The sequence below is a fragment of the Dreissena polymorpha genome, chromosome 10 (assembly GCF_020536995.1).
Source record: "Dreissena polymorpha isolate Duluth1 chromosome 10, UMN_Dpol_1.0, whole genome shotgun sequence".
Lineage (NCBI taxonomy): Eukaryota > Metazoa > Mollusca > Bivalvia > Myida > Dreissenidae > Dreissena > Dreissena polymorpha.
Window position 1 is genome coordinate 90,435,566 of NC_068364.1, and position 17,519 is coordinate 90,453,084.

Consider the following 17,519-nt stretch of genomic DNA (forward strand, 5'->3'; position numbering starts at 1 on the left):
TCATATATGAGACTCAACAATATGACTTATATGAAATCTGAAAATTAGTGTCAACATGTTTATTTCTTATATGGGACCCTACAATTTTTATAACTGATAAGAGGCCCAACAATGTTTATAACATGTATTTTGGCAGAGGAAGAAGTATTGCAATATTGCAATATCATCTGTTTACCACCACTGTTTCCCTTTGAAAGAAAGGAAGTATCTGAAGAGAAGGGGAATGGGAAGCTTGGTATTAGTTTATAGCCGTGTGGATACATAATTATGGCTGAATGTTACTGCTTCTGTTACTGATTATCATAAAGCTTTAAAGCAACAATCAATATTCCATTAAAAATTTCCTCTGTATTTTGGCAAAGAAATATTAATCTTAGTCTTTTACAGATGACACAGAGGGAAAGTTTTGAAAAAAAATCGGTTAAAAAATAATACAATATAAGAAGTGAAACTCCAGCTGCTGGAGCAGTATTGAATTTTCATTAAAAACAATTAGTAGGTCCTTTATTTAAGGCAAGTGACCGATTGCCCAAACAGTACAAAACAGCACAATACAGCACAATACAAACCAACATAAACACAAAATATGAATAAAGCTGGGGTCACCGCCTTGGAACGGTCAATGCAAAGCATTGGGGGTTTAAACCTGGTTATAGAGCGCTCAACCTCACACTTGGCCCAGCAATATTCATAATACATTTAAGTGTAAATAAAATTTAACGTCATAGCATTGTTACTCAAGTTAAACAATAATAAAAGGGAATTAAAACGCATTCAATTTAATTGCTATTTAATTACTCAATTGCATTGAAGATACAAGAGTAACAGAATTACAACTTTTTGACGAACGATCAAATAAAACTATTAACAATTGTCAACTACATTCCTTCTTTATAGAAAAGATTTGAGAATACAGAATCATAGAGTTAATATCTCAGATAATCATCGCGCAAATACAGGAAGAAGCAGCAATAATGGGTGTAAAAATTCCATATTACATAGCTTGGTTGTTTATGTGACTGCTAAACAAATTACAAGGCATTTTTCCTGAACAATTCCAGGGAACAGTTAAGCATTTGAAACTTGAAATGTTTTATTTTATTCATAAACCCATGTGGGACAGACAGACACAGTGATTGCAGTATAGCTCCAATCACTTGTGGTAGGGGAAAGCCATATAAAAAGCTACAGCTTTTAAGTGGAGCAAATAATGGTTATTACATGTAATTAACCTTCGGTTTATGACAATTTATTGCAATTTTTCCCCAAAAGTGCCCGTCACATGGTATTTTCCCCTTTTGAAAGGTAAGGCCGTATCCCAGAGTCAATTGTTTGTTTGCTTAAAGGATTTGATGCCCATTTTATTTGTTCAAACATATAAAGGCAAAAACATGTAGTGCCAGCTGAAATTGAAATTAACAAACAAGATTAAATGACTTAAGGTCAAGGCTACAAAGAGGAATCTTAAATGATGCACAGTACCAACTCCAGGGATTTTCTTAACTCTTTCAGTGCTGGAACCGAATTTTGAAGGCCTTTGCAAACAGTTTGGATCCAGATGAGACGCCACAGAATGTGGCGTCTCATCAGGATCCAAACTGTTTGCTATTCTTATAGTATTCTTTGAAAAAATTCAAAGAAAACGCTAATTTGAGAAATTCAGCAGACAACATTTTAGCAGACGACAAATTTCCCAGCATGCAAAGGTTTAAGAACTTGACTTCCACTTGCACAGATCCTAGGCCCAAGCGTTCTTGAGTTATCATCCGGAAACCACCTGGTGGACGGACCGACAGACCGACATGTGCAAAGCAATATACCCCCTCTTCTTTGAAGGGGGGCATAAAAATCAGTTACTTGTTTTATTTCTGCATAAACAAACTGTTGAGTGAAACATCTATCAGACATGAAAATCATGCAAGATTAATACATGGCTCTATATCTAACATAAATGATATTTAAATTTTCATAATATTTAATGATTAATCAAATAACTGTAGAGAATGAAATTTTGAAAGGCCTTATTACTCACTTAATGTCATAAAGACTAGTCACTTTAGGGAGAAGTTCTGCAAAATCTCAAACAGAAGAAGGAATAACGTTGGTCCAGTTCTTTAAGATTAATATTAAATTGTGTTTTGGAAACAGTCAATCTTTAGAAAATTGAAAACAGTTTAGACAAATGATCGTTGTTGGCAATGTTATTGAAACGACCATACTATTGACTGCTAGCCGCTGACAATCGAACTGGACGGGGCTTTATAATCAATAATCGAGGTGACTGCCAACAGCTGTTGTGTTGGAATGTATTTGAAACTCTGACCTTTGGGCAAAAGAATTTGGTTGAATTTAGATTGATCAGGTTTAATGCCTTCTTGAACCCAAATTAAGGTCATTTTGCAAGTGGTCAGGACATGAACCAGCTTTCCTACTTCTTGTGACCAGTATTAGCCAACCACAAGTGACCCACTTCTTCCCAACTTGATTCAGAGGTTGGGGAAGAATGACCTACAAATACAATGTTACAATGTTCGGGAACCAATCTCTATGAAGAAACTTTATCCTACCCCCAGATTCAAACCTAAAAATTGACAGTCTGGCGCTCTATCAACTGAGCCATCAACTCAGCTAGCTGGGCAGGCCCAAAACATTTTGGATTAAAAAAATCAATGCACAGAAAGCAGAAAGCATACTTCATTTTTAGCATATGATCATATAACCGGACATTACCTAACTTTTGGTTCCTAAACATCAGTAAATTACAGACTGCGCATTGCGATAAATAGTTGATATTTTAGATGATATTTAATATATAGCATCTTCAAGGTCTGTTCTTTAAAACGCACTGATTGAGTCGTAATGGGAAAGACTCTTTGTCAAACATTTCGGTATGTTTTGCTGACATTTATATACAATTTTGTTGATTTCTGTCTCGTTTCCAAATCGAGGTTAAACATTGTTCGCGGCCACATGCTAGTATAACTATGTTGGCAAGCAAGAAGTTTAAGCATTAATTTTAAGGCCATTTAGTAGTCCTGCCTGCAAAAGTCCATTTCAGTTTTGATTCGTGTTTAAAGATTTTGCAGCACCTTAAATGAAATAAAGAATAAGGACAATAACAGATCAAGCGTGATAATATGCGTATTGCTAATATATTATATTAAAATATATGAAAATCTTGTTGATTCTTACAATAAATGACATCAATCTTATAGTTTTATTTATGATCCATGTTTAATATCGATGATTATATATGATTCAAATAATTTCATGGTTTTTAACACGCCCATATCTTTCTGATCTATTTAGGATTTTCATCAGATATTTCACACAAGAATACAAGATCACATATAGAAAACAATCAATAACAATAACAAAAACATGAATATTATTTATAACTGGCAATATAACTTGGTCCTTGTAAACAACAAAGTTCATGTTTCGACAGTTTAAATAATATGTTAAATGCCCCCCTCCTTGAGTGGTTTTGATCATGTGATCCGTTATAGCTACAACTGATCCGTTAATGCATGAATTCTGCGGCGAAAAAAAGGTAACACAAATACATTTTGGATTTGACAAGGCGGACAGTCGCTCCAACATTATTTTGCCAACCCGGCTAACATCTATAATTAACAGACAATTAAATTTGCCAACTTGTTAACAGAAAGCCAATTTAACATGAGCGGATCAATGTGATTTAAATAAATCAATTTACTTATTAAGAAACTATGTTACAGTTGGTCGATTCTTTAAATGTAATTTAGCAATCTGTGAAAACAATATGTATATATTGTAATGTCAATATTACGCCAATAATTTACTACCAACATGGAACTTCTAACAAACAAACGCAGTCAGTCTGTGCTATGCTTAGAGGGTCACTCGTACTCAAAGAAGCACATGTCTAAGTCAACCATATGATGGTTATGCAGTAAATCGAACATGTCTGTACAGTCGAATTTGCCTGCATGTTGCATTTTATGAATTTCGTCTTCAATGTATAATTTTTCTGGTATAACATTCTATCAATATATAACAATTTAATTCTTTGCTATTATATAAATATAATCGGTGATAAAACGCGTAAGAAAGAAGACGGTGAGCCACTGACAGACACAAAAGACCTTTTGTTTGGATGTTTTTTCGTTTGTGTATTTTGTGTATATATATGTTTATAAATGTCATATAAATGTCATATCATAAAAACAAATGAAATTAAGAACAACATATTTGCGGTTTTTATGTTTATCCCATTCGCAAAATGGCACTTACATGTATTCCAATAAATGTAATGTAGGAAATGTAATGTTTTGAATTGGCTAACTGTCAACAAGTTGGCAAAATTAATTGTCGGTTAATTATAGGTGTAAGTCTTTGATAGGCATATAGAACGTTTTGCCGTTGAATAAAAATAATGTAGGAGCGACTGTCCGGGTTGACAAAATAATGTAGAAGCGATTGTCCGAGTTGGCAAAATAATATAGGAGCTACTGTCCGCCCTATCAAAACATTGTAGGAGCGAATGTCCGCCCTGTCAAATTTAGCGTTAGCTAAAGAAACTTCAGCGTACAGTTTATATAGTATTGACATATCTGTACGCTGAAGTCAACCCTGTATCGAAAGTCAACCAGAGTGGTGACAGATTTATGTCACGCTATAAATCAAAGACAGTATGTTTTCTTGGATACATTCCTTCATATATTGGTGAATGAATATAAATTACTGCATCGGGGCATATTTTAAGATTCAAATGTTTCAAATGCATCTTACAATAGATGAAAATAACTCTCATCAGCCTGAAAGTCATAATTTTGCACCATTGTCGCTTTGTCATGTGACGAGTTTTCATTTGGATACTTTCGGATCGACCTTGACATTTTTTGCTGGAATTGTAAACATTACTTTCGTTTTCTGAAATCTATTATTTGTGATTAACAAGTTACGTCTGGTGGATTTAAACACTGATTTCAAAGTGAATTTGGTAATTTTGAATATTTTGTACATTGATTTTGTATTTACACTACAATTTGTTTACAAAACAAGCAAGAATAATTATAAAAAAAAAACGGGAAATGTCTTTCTGAATTTGTAAACAATTGAGCACATGGTTTGTTACTAAAAATAGAAATAACATCATATGACCGTGAAATCTCGGGAGATTCGCATTTCAATCATGTGTGTCACGTCACTGTTTTTCTCGATAGACCAGTTGAATGTTATTGTTTACATTCGGGATTTTCCGCGCATGCGCACTGGCTGGTTGGCAAAAAACACTGGTTACAGTAACGTAAAACATGTATACATGTCGTTTGTTTAGTCAATAAAACGATACAAAAATCCGAAATAAACATAAAAACTCTTAAATAATAGTGCAAAAATATAATATTTAGTACCAATAAATGTATTTTCATAAATATAATTACCTCTGTATAAAAATACATATTAATAATATTAATACATCAGACTAAAAACTGGCAATCCAACAAAACAAAACAATAAATATTCTTTCATATTTTTTGTGATTGTAAGATTTTGGTAAATTATATTTCAAAGATAATAACACATACATTAATTTGATTATAATTATAAGTGGTGCAGATATTGTTATTGTTCATAAGCGAACGAAGGTGCAAGAGGGGCATTTAATCAATTATAAAACGAAGCCCTAAAAGCGGAATACATTACAATTAATAAACATTGTAGTAATTTTATTTTACATGGAATGAATTACCGTTTCGTTTCCATCGAATGACAATATCATAAAGTTTAGCATACATATGAAAAACAAGAACTGCATATTAAGCAAATTAAACTGTCTTTGCATGCACTCTCTTTACTGGTGGTAAGGAGTGATAACAATCTAGCATTTTATGATAAATATATCTATATATTAATTTATTTTACGCAAGTATTTTTTACCCTTTTGTTGTTTGCTTGTTTTCATGTCATTTCATACACTACAGAAACGTACAATCTTAACATGAATAGCCGAGTTTACATTTGCCGGTACTCGTTAAATACGTTAATTGTGTAGCAATGAAATTGCACAATATTTTTAATTTATAGTTATTAACACTCTATTATTATGATTAAACAGGCTAATATATACATACACTAATTCCTGTTAATCCATTTCGGACAAATATCTTCATTTTTTAATATGTTCAAATATTTTATTAAAGCAACTGTTTCGTATTTTGGCTTTACAATTTTGCTTAGATGATCGCTCAATATGCCAAGAGATGACATGGAGGTATCATAAATGATGTTTAATGACCAGACACTTGTATGCCACATGTGGTTTATGCAGTGGCCAAGAATAGGTCCCTGGATTTATCACACCATGTGTTCTTTGTAATTGTTTGGACAGTATCCGATCATAACGAGATAATCGCTTTATGATGAACAAAAGTGCAATAAAACACCGGGTTAAAAACGCTGAAACAAAGAGTGTCAAAATTGGTGTGAATAATTAAATAAAAACAATTACATTTATCAAGAGAATTTATTTAATGTGTAACAAGGCAAGTTTTTACAGGCATGTTCAAATCAGTTACTATATGTTGCGTACATAAAGTCGATCTATTTGCTGTTTGTTTACATCCTTATTTTTGTTCGTTCATTAAATTTGTTTTATTCTGAAAAAATTTCAATATCAGAGAATTTTTTATCTAAAAAATGGTCGCGAAGATGTGCCAAGTAGAGATTTTTATGGTAACTGCATACCGTGCTCGTATATTGTGTTCCACTCCAGATTTCGTTTATAGTAAAAACAAATAATAACAACAATATAATCGTTCCAAAAATGCATTTCCTTGCACGCTTATGTTTAATTCAGACATAGTTAGTAAAATTATATTTGATATAGTGCATGATTATCAATAAAAACGATTATTATTTCAACTTTCTCTATAAGCGCTTATATGAATTTCACCTCTTTTTGCCAACCAGTGGGCGGAGTGTAATATTTGCAGGTGCGCGTGACTTCACTCGTCAACTGGTCTATATGTTAGAGCAGAAAAGATAAATGTTAAATGTTTAAGATAGTATTTTGTAAAAAAACATATCAGTTAAATGTGAAAAATGTCAATCTTTCCAATAAAGACATAAAGTAGCTGATTTGGGCCAATAACTGCTTTTACAAGCTGTTTTGGAGCGGTCTTTGTTAACTGTCAACTTTTCGTATATTCCTGGTTGACTTTCCTACTGGGGTTGGTCCATAACTTTAATGTTGCGCCATTCAAAATTCATAGAAAGCGAATTTTAAAGTTATTGAAGCCAGAACTAATTTAGCGTAGGAGCGATTGTTTGTGGGAGCGTTTGTCTGGAAACCTTATCAAACTGATGTAAAAGAAGTCTTAAACCATTTATTGCTTTTCCCCAGAACAACTTTATTACGCTACTGATCCGGTAATAGTAACATGACTGTACCACTAAGGCTAGTCCAACTGTCTTGTGTGGTTAAAGATTCTGTTCTTTTATAATTTATTTCCCCAGTCTAACCATTGCAGTCAGCCTAAAACATATATTGAACTTGTATCGCATGGAAATGATCTGATGCTACAATCATGCTTGCTTTCATGAATGTCACTATATCTGCATTAAATGCAGATTATAGGTTACATTTGTTTGTTTGCGGTAACAAGGTTGTCACCTAAATTCGTGCCACGGCTTTACATGTTTGAAATATGTTTTCATTGTCAGCAAACGTTTCAGAAACTGTGTCCTAATTATTGGTTGCAGTTTCAGTTTAAATTCAGTCATTTGCAGAATAATTTTAATAACCAAAAATATAAATAAACCTAATAAATATTATCGCCACTTACCTTTTTAAGTTTAACCGCGAAAATTGGCAATTTTTATTACAGAGTTGTCGGGCGCCGAGTTGTCGTTCGTTGCTATGCTGGTTCCCGGTAAATCACTGCGCCGAGGTTGGTCAATCTCATACGCAGTGGCCTCCCTTATTCTAGAAAAAGACATTAATGATTGGCGAATGCCCAAGGGAAGTAACTGCTGTGTGGAGTTTGACCTAATGTGTGCTAATGGGAGATATAGGCCCGACAATTCGAGTAAAATTACACATGCAAATTTGAATTTAAAAATAGTCATGAGTATGTTAAGCAGCCTTTTTTTAAGTGGGTCTTCAACTGTCGGGTCCAAGTGCCCGATAATCGACTTTGGGACCCGACAATCGACTAAAGACCCAACAATACGGCCGTAAAATGGACGTTTGACCCACCATTTTACCCAATCTGAAACTATATATATATATATGTATATATATATATATATATATATATATATATATATATATTCATTACTCTCGCTACTTATAGCCATGTTTATGCATAATAATGTTATGAGTGTTCTCGTGTTTTGTGCATTTTATTTTCACATTAATGATTTCTGTGTCAAATAATGATCGTGAGCGAAATCGTTTTTAAAGGGGCCTTTTCACAGATTTTGGCATGTTTTGATGTTTGTCATTTACTGTTTTCTATTGATAAATGTAAACATTTGCTATAAAAAGCTTCAGTGAAAAATCAAGAATAAAATTACAAAAAGTAACCCTCAACAGGGCTCGAACCCCTGACCCCTGGAGTCCTAGAGTAGAAAGTCTACCACTTAGACCCCTCGACCATCCTTCCGCATACAATTCGAGATGTATTTTATACTATATATAAGCAATCATCGTAGTTTTACAAAATATAACGACAACAATAGAACTCTCCAACTTATTCAATCGTTTCGCGTTGCAACGCTTTATAATTTTCAGGTTTTTAAATAATGGCTATATTAGAGCATGGTTAATGTTCAGTATTACTGTTTCCTCACAAATATCATAACTAAATCGAAAATGTGAGAATCCGAAAGAACTTTTTTAAATTTTGTCAATTAACCAAAACTCGAAAAGGCCCCTTTAAAGGCGTAAAGAGACAAGACAGCGAAACGTTGTCTTTTCATAACTTATTCGACGTCTTTTTTGTCGTCAATTTAAAGTTTGCCTCTGCGCACATATGTACACATAAATTATATATTGGGCAACTAGAAACGACAATTATTCTGTTCGAAATCGTCTTTCAATGAAATTCATTCCTTTCCGATTACTTACACGTTACTTAATTTTCTTCGGATAGTGTCTACTCATTTATATACTATAGAATGTAGTGACTTGTTAGTTGAGTATGACAAAACGTGAAAAATAATATATTACAGTACACATAAAATTATTTGACCTATTATACTTAATTTTTGCCAGAAATGTTTTCTTTTCGCAATATCAGTGTTATCCACTTTTAAAAACGACTTTGTTTTATTTTGTTCATAAGTTTGCTTCATTATATGTTACATGTAAACACCATTTCATCCCTCCGTGAGATTTAATGTATATTACCATTCCTTTAAAGTGCTCCGCAGTATGTAACAAAAACAAACGACACAAAATTTATGTGTAAAGATTTTTTCAACTTCGTACATTGTTAATTGGTGCTATTTAATGAAATCATTATCATCCGAAATGAATTTTTTTTACGTGAAATGAAAAAACTCCCACTCAAGTTTATTCCTGTTAAAATGTTATTTTTTAATGATCGACTGAATACACTTCATAACACTATCGTGTTGTTTCACTATATTTTTAACCCATTTATGCCTAGCGTCTAGAAAAAAAGGCATTGGCAAACAGCGTCGACCAAGATGAGACGCCACATGATGCGGCGTCTTATCAGGGTCTGCGCTGTTTGCTTAAAGGAATTTCTGTAAAAATATTCTAAATATAGAAACGAATATGCTAGACTTGCCTTATTTTGGAAATAAATTGATCCATTTTAGAAGGCTGGGAGAGTCCACTAGGCATAAATGGGTTAATTGAATGCTATTGTTGGGTTTTTAAAGAGCACGATATCAAATTATTCGAGTAATCAGCAGTTTTGTGTTTTATTTCGTGTATTGTTCATGAAATCTCACTTAAAGTCGTCATTCAAAAAATGTTCATGTTTCAATTAAATCAGGAGACCCTTTTGTGTGTTTTTAATACAATAGTTAGACTACTATTTTGAAAATTATTTCAGTTGAGTAAAAATTCGAGGAACTAAAACCTGAAAAATGGTCTAAACAGCTAAAATAGTTAAAATGTAGTGGCTTTTAACCTACATAAACTGTAACAAATAGTGGCTTTGACCTATAATAACACTGCGGTCATTTTATTGTTTGTTTAGAGTGATCTTATATGCATTGTTTGTTTAGAGTGATCTTACATGCAATTGTATATATGCGAACAATATTTGATTATTATTATGATCAAATGTCTTATAAATCTAATTAAATCAAATTATTCCAGAAATCAGCAGTTTTGTGTGTGATTTTATTCATTTCCACCCAAAATCACTAATAGATGTTGATACAAAAGTCGTTGTTAGAATGAAACAAGGAGGCCATATGCGTGTTTTTAAAACACTGACAAATATGTTGGAAATTGTTAACTTGGTAAAAGAATTCGCAGAATTAAAATTTGAAAAATGAGCAAAAAAACAAAAATAAAATGCGAAATTTTGTGGTTTGTAACTTTAAAACAATACATGAAAAATTATTTTTATTAATGAATTATCAGAAAGGTTTCTGATACCTATTTAATACCCCAAAACTACAACACCGTGTAAATTGCCATGACTGAAAATGCCTATTTATTTTATTATTCCATAAATCAGAGGGAAAACATTCGATTTTGAGTGATTTTACCAATAGATGTGCACGGCTGTGACACTTAAGAAATGGGTTTTCTGGAAAGTTATACAATTCTCTTTTCAAATATACACAAACATTCTTGGCCTCATAACTTGCAATAAACACCAGTGGGCTCTCGGACCATGATAATCTGCTTTATGGATTTATTGTTATTAAAGTAAATCAATATTTGCCAAAAAAGCATAATTCCCCCCCCCCCAAAAAAAAAAATATATTACCTTTTGACCTTACAAAAAGTACAAAATTAACAAAATACTTCTAATAAATGTTTTTCTTGCAAAGATTTTTGATTATCAGCATAATTAGTAATAAAGTATTGTAATATTTAATTTGATTAGTAAACGATCGCAAAAAAAAATCTGCACCTCGATATTTTCTCCTTTTTTGTTTAGGTTGGCGGTCATTTTGAAAAATATTTATTGGGTCCATAGCCTATTTTGTCTTAAAAACTTTAAACTACCAATGAGCAAAGTTGTGTTGCTTTTATCAAAAAGTGAACAATTTCACTGAATACAAGCACCATATGTGGTGGAGGATGTGACCGCGGTTAGATTTTAAGTCAGCTTTAAGGTCTGGAAGTGTGAACTCGTTCAATGCAGTTATTTCTTTATTTAAGGACTGACACAATATGTTGAGAATATAATACAAATTAAGGTATATGTAAATACAAAAAAAGAAAAACACTTGCTTACATAACATACGTTGAATGAGTATTAAAATTATAGATTTGATTAGGAAAATCCTATTTTTTGTACTTTAGGCGGCCATTTTGGAAGCCATTTTGACTTATACGCAATATTGAATTCATTTGTTTCATGTAGAAACATATTTTAATTAATTAATAACATAAAACAGCTAATTTCAATGCTAAAAACAGAATATTTCAATCAAATATGGCAGTAACATGTAATTTCCTAACTTTTGGCGGCCATCTTGAAAAAGGCGGCCATGTTGAAAATTGGAGATGGGTCCATAGGTTAAATTGAATAAAATACTTAAATCTACAAATTTGCCAAGTTTGTTGCTTTTATCAAAAAGTGAACAATCATTTCACCATATGACCCCACTATTAGGATTGTTATGCGATCGAGCGTAAATTAATAGGTTAAAAAAACGCTTTTGTAAGTTACGATATCAGCAAGTTAATATTCGATAAAAATTTACTACCATTTATTGGAACGGTTGGCATATATAAGAGGCCGTGGTACTTTCATAAAAGCATTCATTATCCTCGCCGAAATATATTCAATGGTGTAATTTTGTTGAATTCAGTAGAGTCATTCAACATGCATATAACCTGACTAGGTCTATACAACAATTATTATGCATAAGATAAGGCATGATTCATTAAAGACGTATATTTTACACGAGCAGACGCCATCTTATTCGCACTTTATATTTAAAGTTGTATTATTAACGTTTTTACGCATTACTTTACTTATTTATATACTGAAACATGTCAGCTATGACCAGATAAGTACAAGTATACGTATTTGTGATCTTGCTATTATTAACTCCTTCTTATTTCGTGACAATTAAACAAAATAAAAGCTTATCGAAGGTCTTACTGCAGCACTGTATCGATGGCTAAAAGTGACTCGAGACTTGCTGAACCAAAAGGATTCCATAGACAGGGCAGTGTCAGCCAACAAGACCTGGTAAGATGACAAGTCGAGTATAGTTTGTTTCAAATACAAAATGACAATTAGCGCATAGTTTCAGGTTCAGATGTATGTGTCCCCGAAATGATATTGGTAAATGACATTTCATGAATAAAAATGGTTAATGTTTGCATTACTTAAGGCAGGTATAAGATAACAGCTTTAGACAAAAGAACAACGTTAAATGTATACTGCATAATACGAATTGGTCCCACATTAAACACTTAACTTCTTTAAATAAATGTGAAACATGAACAATGAATACAACAGTTCTCACAAATCTTCAAAAAAATACATTATAATTGACTGCACGTGGCAAAGTACGATACACGGTGTTTCAAAGTGTTCACTCAAATAATTAAATAACTGTTTGAATATCAAGATAGTGTATTTGCAAAAAAAAAAACTTGATATAATTTCGTTAAATTATGCATCTTCAATCAAATCAATTTAAGTGTAATATTAATATTTATAGAACATATTGTTCTGTTGTTACAATTTCATATAATATAGATTTATACAGTATATGTTGATGAATTAATTTCATGAATATAGCAACGCTCCGTTTATTATCGTATATATTCCCAGTGTCTATATTTTAATCCTCTTAATTCAATTGATTAAGATATTCAAGGTGGCACTACTTGTACCGACTATTGAATTATTAACTGAGAATATACTGATTTATTTGACGAATAACGATATAATGTTATTTATGGCATGTAGCATGTTTCTTATTTAACGTTGTTTTAGATACAGTGGGGAAATGCCTCCGTTGAGACATGCACTCTGATAAGCTTGCTCGGATACGAAACGGAGATCATACAGGCAAGGAGAGACGCATACAGGGAGTGTGGCAGGCTTACGACTACACGGTCATGTGGTGCGGCAACGTTTATTGTTACGGGTAGCAAGGCTAAGGGGCTGAGCAACTATCTGGAAAGTGATTTTGATGCAATGCTTGTACTTAATAGAGTGATCTGTTTAGATGATGATGTCAATGCAAGTACCTTTCCTGGGGAGATAACTGTGTTGAGATCACTCAGCCGCATGAGCTACCATGGACACTGTGGACTGCTATTGGAGAGACGTGGTAAAACAATTATCAGGCAAGTAAATCATGCGTTTTGTGATGACGGATATGGTCGCGAACTTTTGAGCAGTGACTTGTTTGTTACTAACTGGTCGAACGATACCTTGACGGAGGGCATGGTGCGTCATGAGCGTGCGGGACCGTCAAGGCCGAGTACATTGCAGGGAAACTTGCACAGCGACTTAGTTCATGCATTACGTTACTACTGTCCCAACATCCTGTCAAAATGGGCCGCAAGACCTCGACACTGACCACCACCGGAAGACGTTCAGCAGTTGGTATCACTTTGGGCAGTTCTTTGATTTAAAGGAAGTGAATATCAACATGTTGAATGGAGAGTGTGCTTTAATGCCGGTGAGATCGAACTAGTTAACAATCCTAATGACACTCAAATTAAATTGTATGTTTTGAAAATGATAAAGAACGATGTTCTACATCCACGCAAGAAAGAAGTTTCATCGTACACATTGAAAAACATCGTTTTATGGATGGCGGAAAATAATCCTCAAGCCTCCTTTCATAATAAAGTATTTTGCACTGGTTGCTTGAATTATTGTATGCGCTAAGAGTTGCATTGATCACCTTAGAGCTACCATACTATATGATTCCAGAAAGAAATTTGATGGCAACCTCTGGACTGGATAAGGAACAGCAACGTACATGGATATCAACAATTACAGAAATGATTAATGAAGGACCGAGAATGATACTAAGACTTCAAAAGATACGACAAGCTCGTATTGCTCATCCTGAACCATAACGGTGGAACAGCAGGTGCAGAATTGAGCTGGAGTTGCTGCAGCTCATGCACATTTATGGAAGGTAGTCGATTTAACAACGCACGGGATGTTTTAAATATGATGTTGTTGTATTACAGATAACACTCGCTTATACTGCGATAACGTTCATCGTTCAAATTGTCAAAGCGAATTGTTGAGCAGATTGTGATATTTTAATGACTTTACTATTCAGGCAATACATGAACTCGTAAATGTGATTGTGAGGCGGGTTCGCTGAGGGTGATTATATAAGGGGGGTGAGTTTACAATCTGAATGATGTTGTGGTATTTTTTTGTATATAATCGTAGAAAAAATAAATACTAGTATATTGCTAAGGGAAACCATATCGCGGTATGCATTTGTTTCAAACTGAAAGTAATTACTAGCTTTGTGTCTACATATGTAATCGTGTGAGTTATGTTTATATCTTGTGATTTGATATATTGTAAGATGAAGTATCTATAATTTCAAACGAATTATTATTGGTGTTGTGTATGTATATGTATAAATTGAACATCAGTCGAGTGATAATATTGTATTATTATGATCGCAGTAAATTTGTCAATAGCATTCTTGTGTTCTGCCTGAGAATAAAACTGATAGTGTATTCTGCATTTTTGTCGGAAGCGTATTGAACACATTCTTGTTGCAATTATGAATACAAATATTTGCATTTTTGTAGTATGCTGCCTCGTTAATTATTTATGTCACTATTACATGTATATAACATTGCACAGATATAAACAACTTTTTTTGTTGCTATCGCCTTTGATTAAATTGTGAAACGTATATTGTATATGTGTTAATATATTTAGTAATATCGTGTCTATATTGTGTTTATTCACATAATGAATAATTGTTTCAACTTATTGATGGCGTTTGTGCCACTTTCGGTAATTATATACTGATATCATTTTGTCCCTGTATATGTATTCCATACATTTAAAAATGCAGTTATGTTGATATTTCATCGATGTGTTAAATAATATTTTGAATGACTTATGTCGCCCAGATGTTATTTGTTCATAATGCTTATAATGATTACATACGTTTTTGTTGTTGCATTGTATGTACAAGTTGTGTTACTGCATTGATGATGTTAATATTGGTTGATGGAGTTTTGCTATTATTGATAGCGGTTGTGTTTGCTGATGTGTGTTATGTAGCGGTTGTGGAAATAGCGCTATTGGTTATGTCTATGCCGATACTGCTGATGCTATTGCTAATAGTAATACAATTTTCGAGTTAAAATTGCGTCGTCATTTCCTTGTGTGAAATCATTTCGCTTTGTGCATTGATATTTTTAGCGAACTTGTTTGTTTTTTTCCGATGCAAAGGTAGTATTTCGCCTGTTTATTAAAACTCAAACTTAACCAGTTTATTATAACAACAAGTGTGCAATAAGCATACAACGCTTTTGCCTAACTGTGCATTTGAATTATTCGGAAACATCAGGTTTGTTTGTACTTGTGCTATAATGACGTCCTGGCGTAAAGTGTCATTCTGGCTTGACCTAACTTTATTTATAAAATCTGAAATATATGTTTTGCGTATTTTTTCTTTTGTTTTAAAATCAGATTTCGTGCTTTTTCCGCTAACTTTTTTTTTGCCTATTTGCAAGTAATCACGCCTCGCTTAAAATGGTCGTTGTTGCGAGTCATGCATTTTTATAATCGCACGTCTTAGCATTATGTTAATTTATTACCTTTTTTTTGTTTATACTTTAGTGATACGCCGGATTTTGGTGGGTGCATTTTCTGTTTGTATGTTTATTCATTAATGTAAATGCGTTGTTTTTTTGCAAATTTGCGTAAAATTCATTACTAGGTTGACTATCAAAATTATATTGCATTCGATATATATTACATTTATTTAAACCAAAATTATAGCCAACGGTTAGCTTGATGTTCAGTTGTATACAAACTGCAAAATTGTTGATTTACTTGAATGTTTATCTATTATCTTTATCAGGGTGCAGTATCAATGGGTTCACAGGGGTTTTTACGAGGGCTAAACATAATAAAAAGACACCGTTAAGAAGTGTATTTTTGCAAATCTCTTAAAGTATTATAATATGTTTGCAAAAATCTTAAGTGCATATAATACAGTTGTTCGTGCAGGTTTTTGTCGATATCTTTAGACATAAGAATACGTTACTGAATACGTCTGAAATCGGTGCAAACATTTAACGTTGCGTGCAGCATATAACCGTGTATATGAATGTTGAACACATCGACTTTTTGGCCATCACCACATGCTTATTGAATAAAGTAATTCTGATGATTTTCATATTGTCATAAGCCGCATAAAAACTGTCGTTTATGCAATAGTTAATATTCTTCAGAAAAATTGCTGTAAACAGTTATTTGAATAAAGCACCACTTGCCGGTGTGTTAACATCCATTAACATCCATTTGTGAACCCCATAAAGTCGCGTGATCCTGCATCCAGAGTATTGTTTGCTTGTTAAGCCGAGTGTTCTTTAATAGAGAACCACTGACCAATCCCATTCACCAATTATGTATACCTATACATATTTATATTTTTGTTATCCCTTTAATTATCTTTTAAACCTGTATCCGGTTAATTTGTCCCGATTGTCACATAAATAGTATCTTTTTCTTTTACATTAAAACATGTATAAGTTAAGGTTCATAACAAAACAATTCATAACCTAAATTAAAAAAAACAAAAACAACATCACATGGATGCAGCTGGTTCCAGTCAAATCTCTGCGCGGGGGTTGGGTGTTGTAGTTGTCAGTATGATAAACTCATACCTAACAATTTTTTTTGGCTTCACTGTTTTGTATATATTTAATATGTATTGATGTCCCTTTGAATGTCCTTTCCTGCAATAAATTATATTCCATTATATTGACCTATATGGTTCATTTGGACAGTTTGTGGATATCGCAAAAGCATAGAAAGCAAAACACTACAATCAATCTCATTTATAATGCTATACTTATTCGTTTATATCATATTTATCCTAGTGTTTTCAATTATTCATCAACGAACGCCATCGAAGTTTGTGACATGTTTAAATAGGTAATGTGTTAATGTTCTTACTTTTTAGTTGACTTGATAACCTATATGCCGAAATAACATCAAATAAGCAATGTCTTTCTACTAAGCCAAGTCATACAATTGCGGCAAAATAATATATTACATTTCATTTGAGATCATACAGCAGTTCACCAAAGCAAGTTGAGTGTGCTAAATGTGTATTAATAGAAA

The 17,519-nt window shown here is 32.9% G+C and overlaps 1 protein-coding gene across 2 annotated transcripts; it reads left to right on the forward strand.

Moving 5' to 3' along the window:
• The first annotated feature begins 11,597 nt into the window (after nt 1-11,597).
• LOC127847848 (uncharacterized) lies at nt 11,598-15,325 on the forward strand. 2 transcript variants are annotated; one of them, XM_052380046.1, is made up of 2 exons: nt 11,598-12,404; nt 13,161-15,325. In XM_052380046.1, the coding sequence occupies exons 1-2, from the start codon at nt 12,330-12,332 to the stop codon at nt 13,749-13,751; spliced, it is 666 nt and encodes a 221-aa protein (XP_052236006.1). In that variant the 5' UTR covers nt 11,598-12,329; the 3' UTR covers nt 13,752-15,325. The 2 variants fall into 2 exon arrangements, with proteins under 2 accessions (XP_052236006.1, XP_052236007.1); XM_052380047.1 differs by having other exon boundaries at nt 13,167-15,325.
• The last annotated feature ends 2,194 nt before the right edge of the window (nt 15,326-17,519 follow it).

Bases quoted from the DNA above. Each gene is read 5' to 3' on its own strand.
- LOC127847848 (XM_052380046.1), top strand. From the start codon at position 12,330: ATGGCTAAAAGTGACTCGAGACTTGCTGAACCAAAAGGATTCCATAGA. The intron at 12,405-13,160 runs GTAAGATGACAA...ACGTTGTTTTAG, and splicing joins GTGTCAGCCAACAAGACCTG to ATACAGTGGGGAAATGCCTC.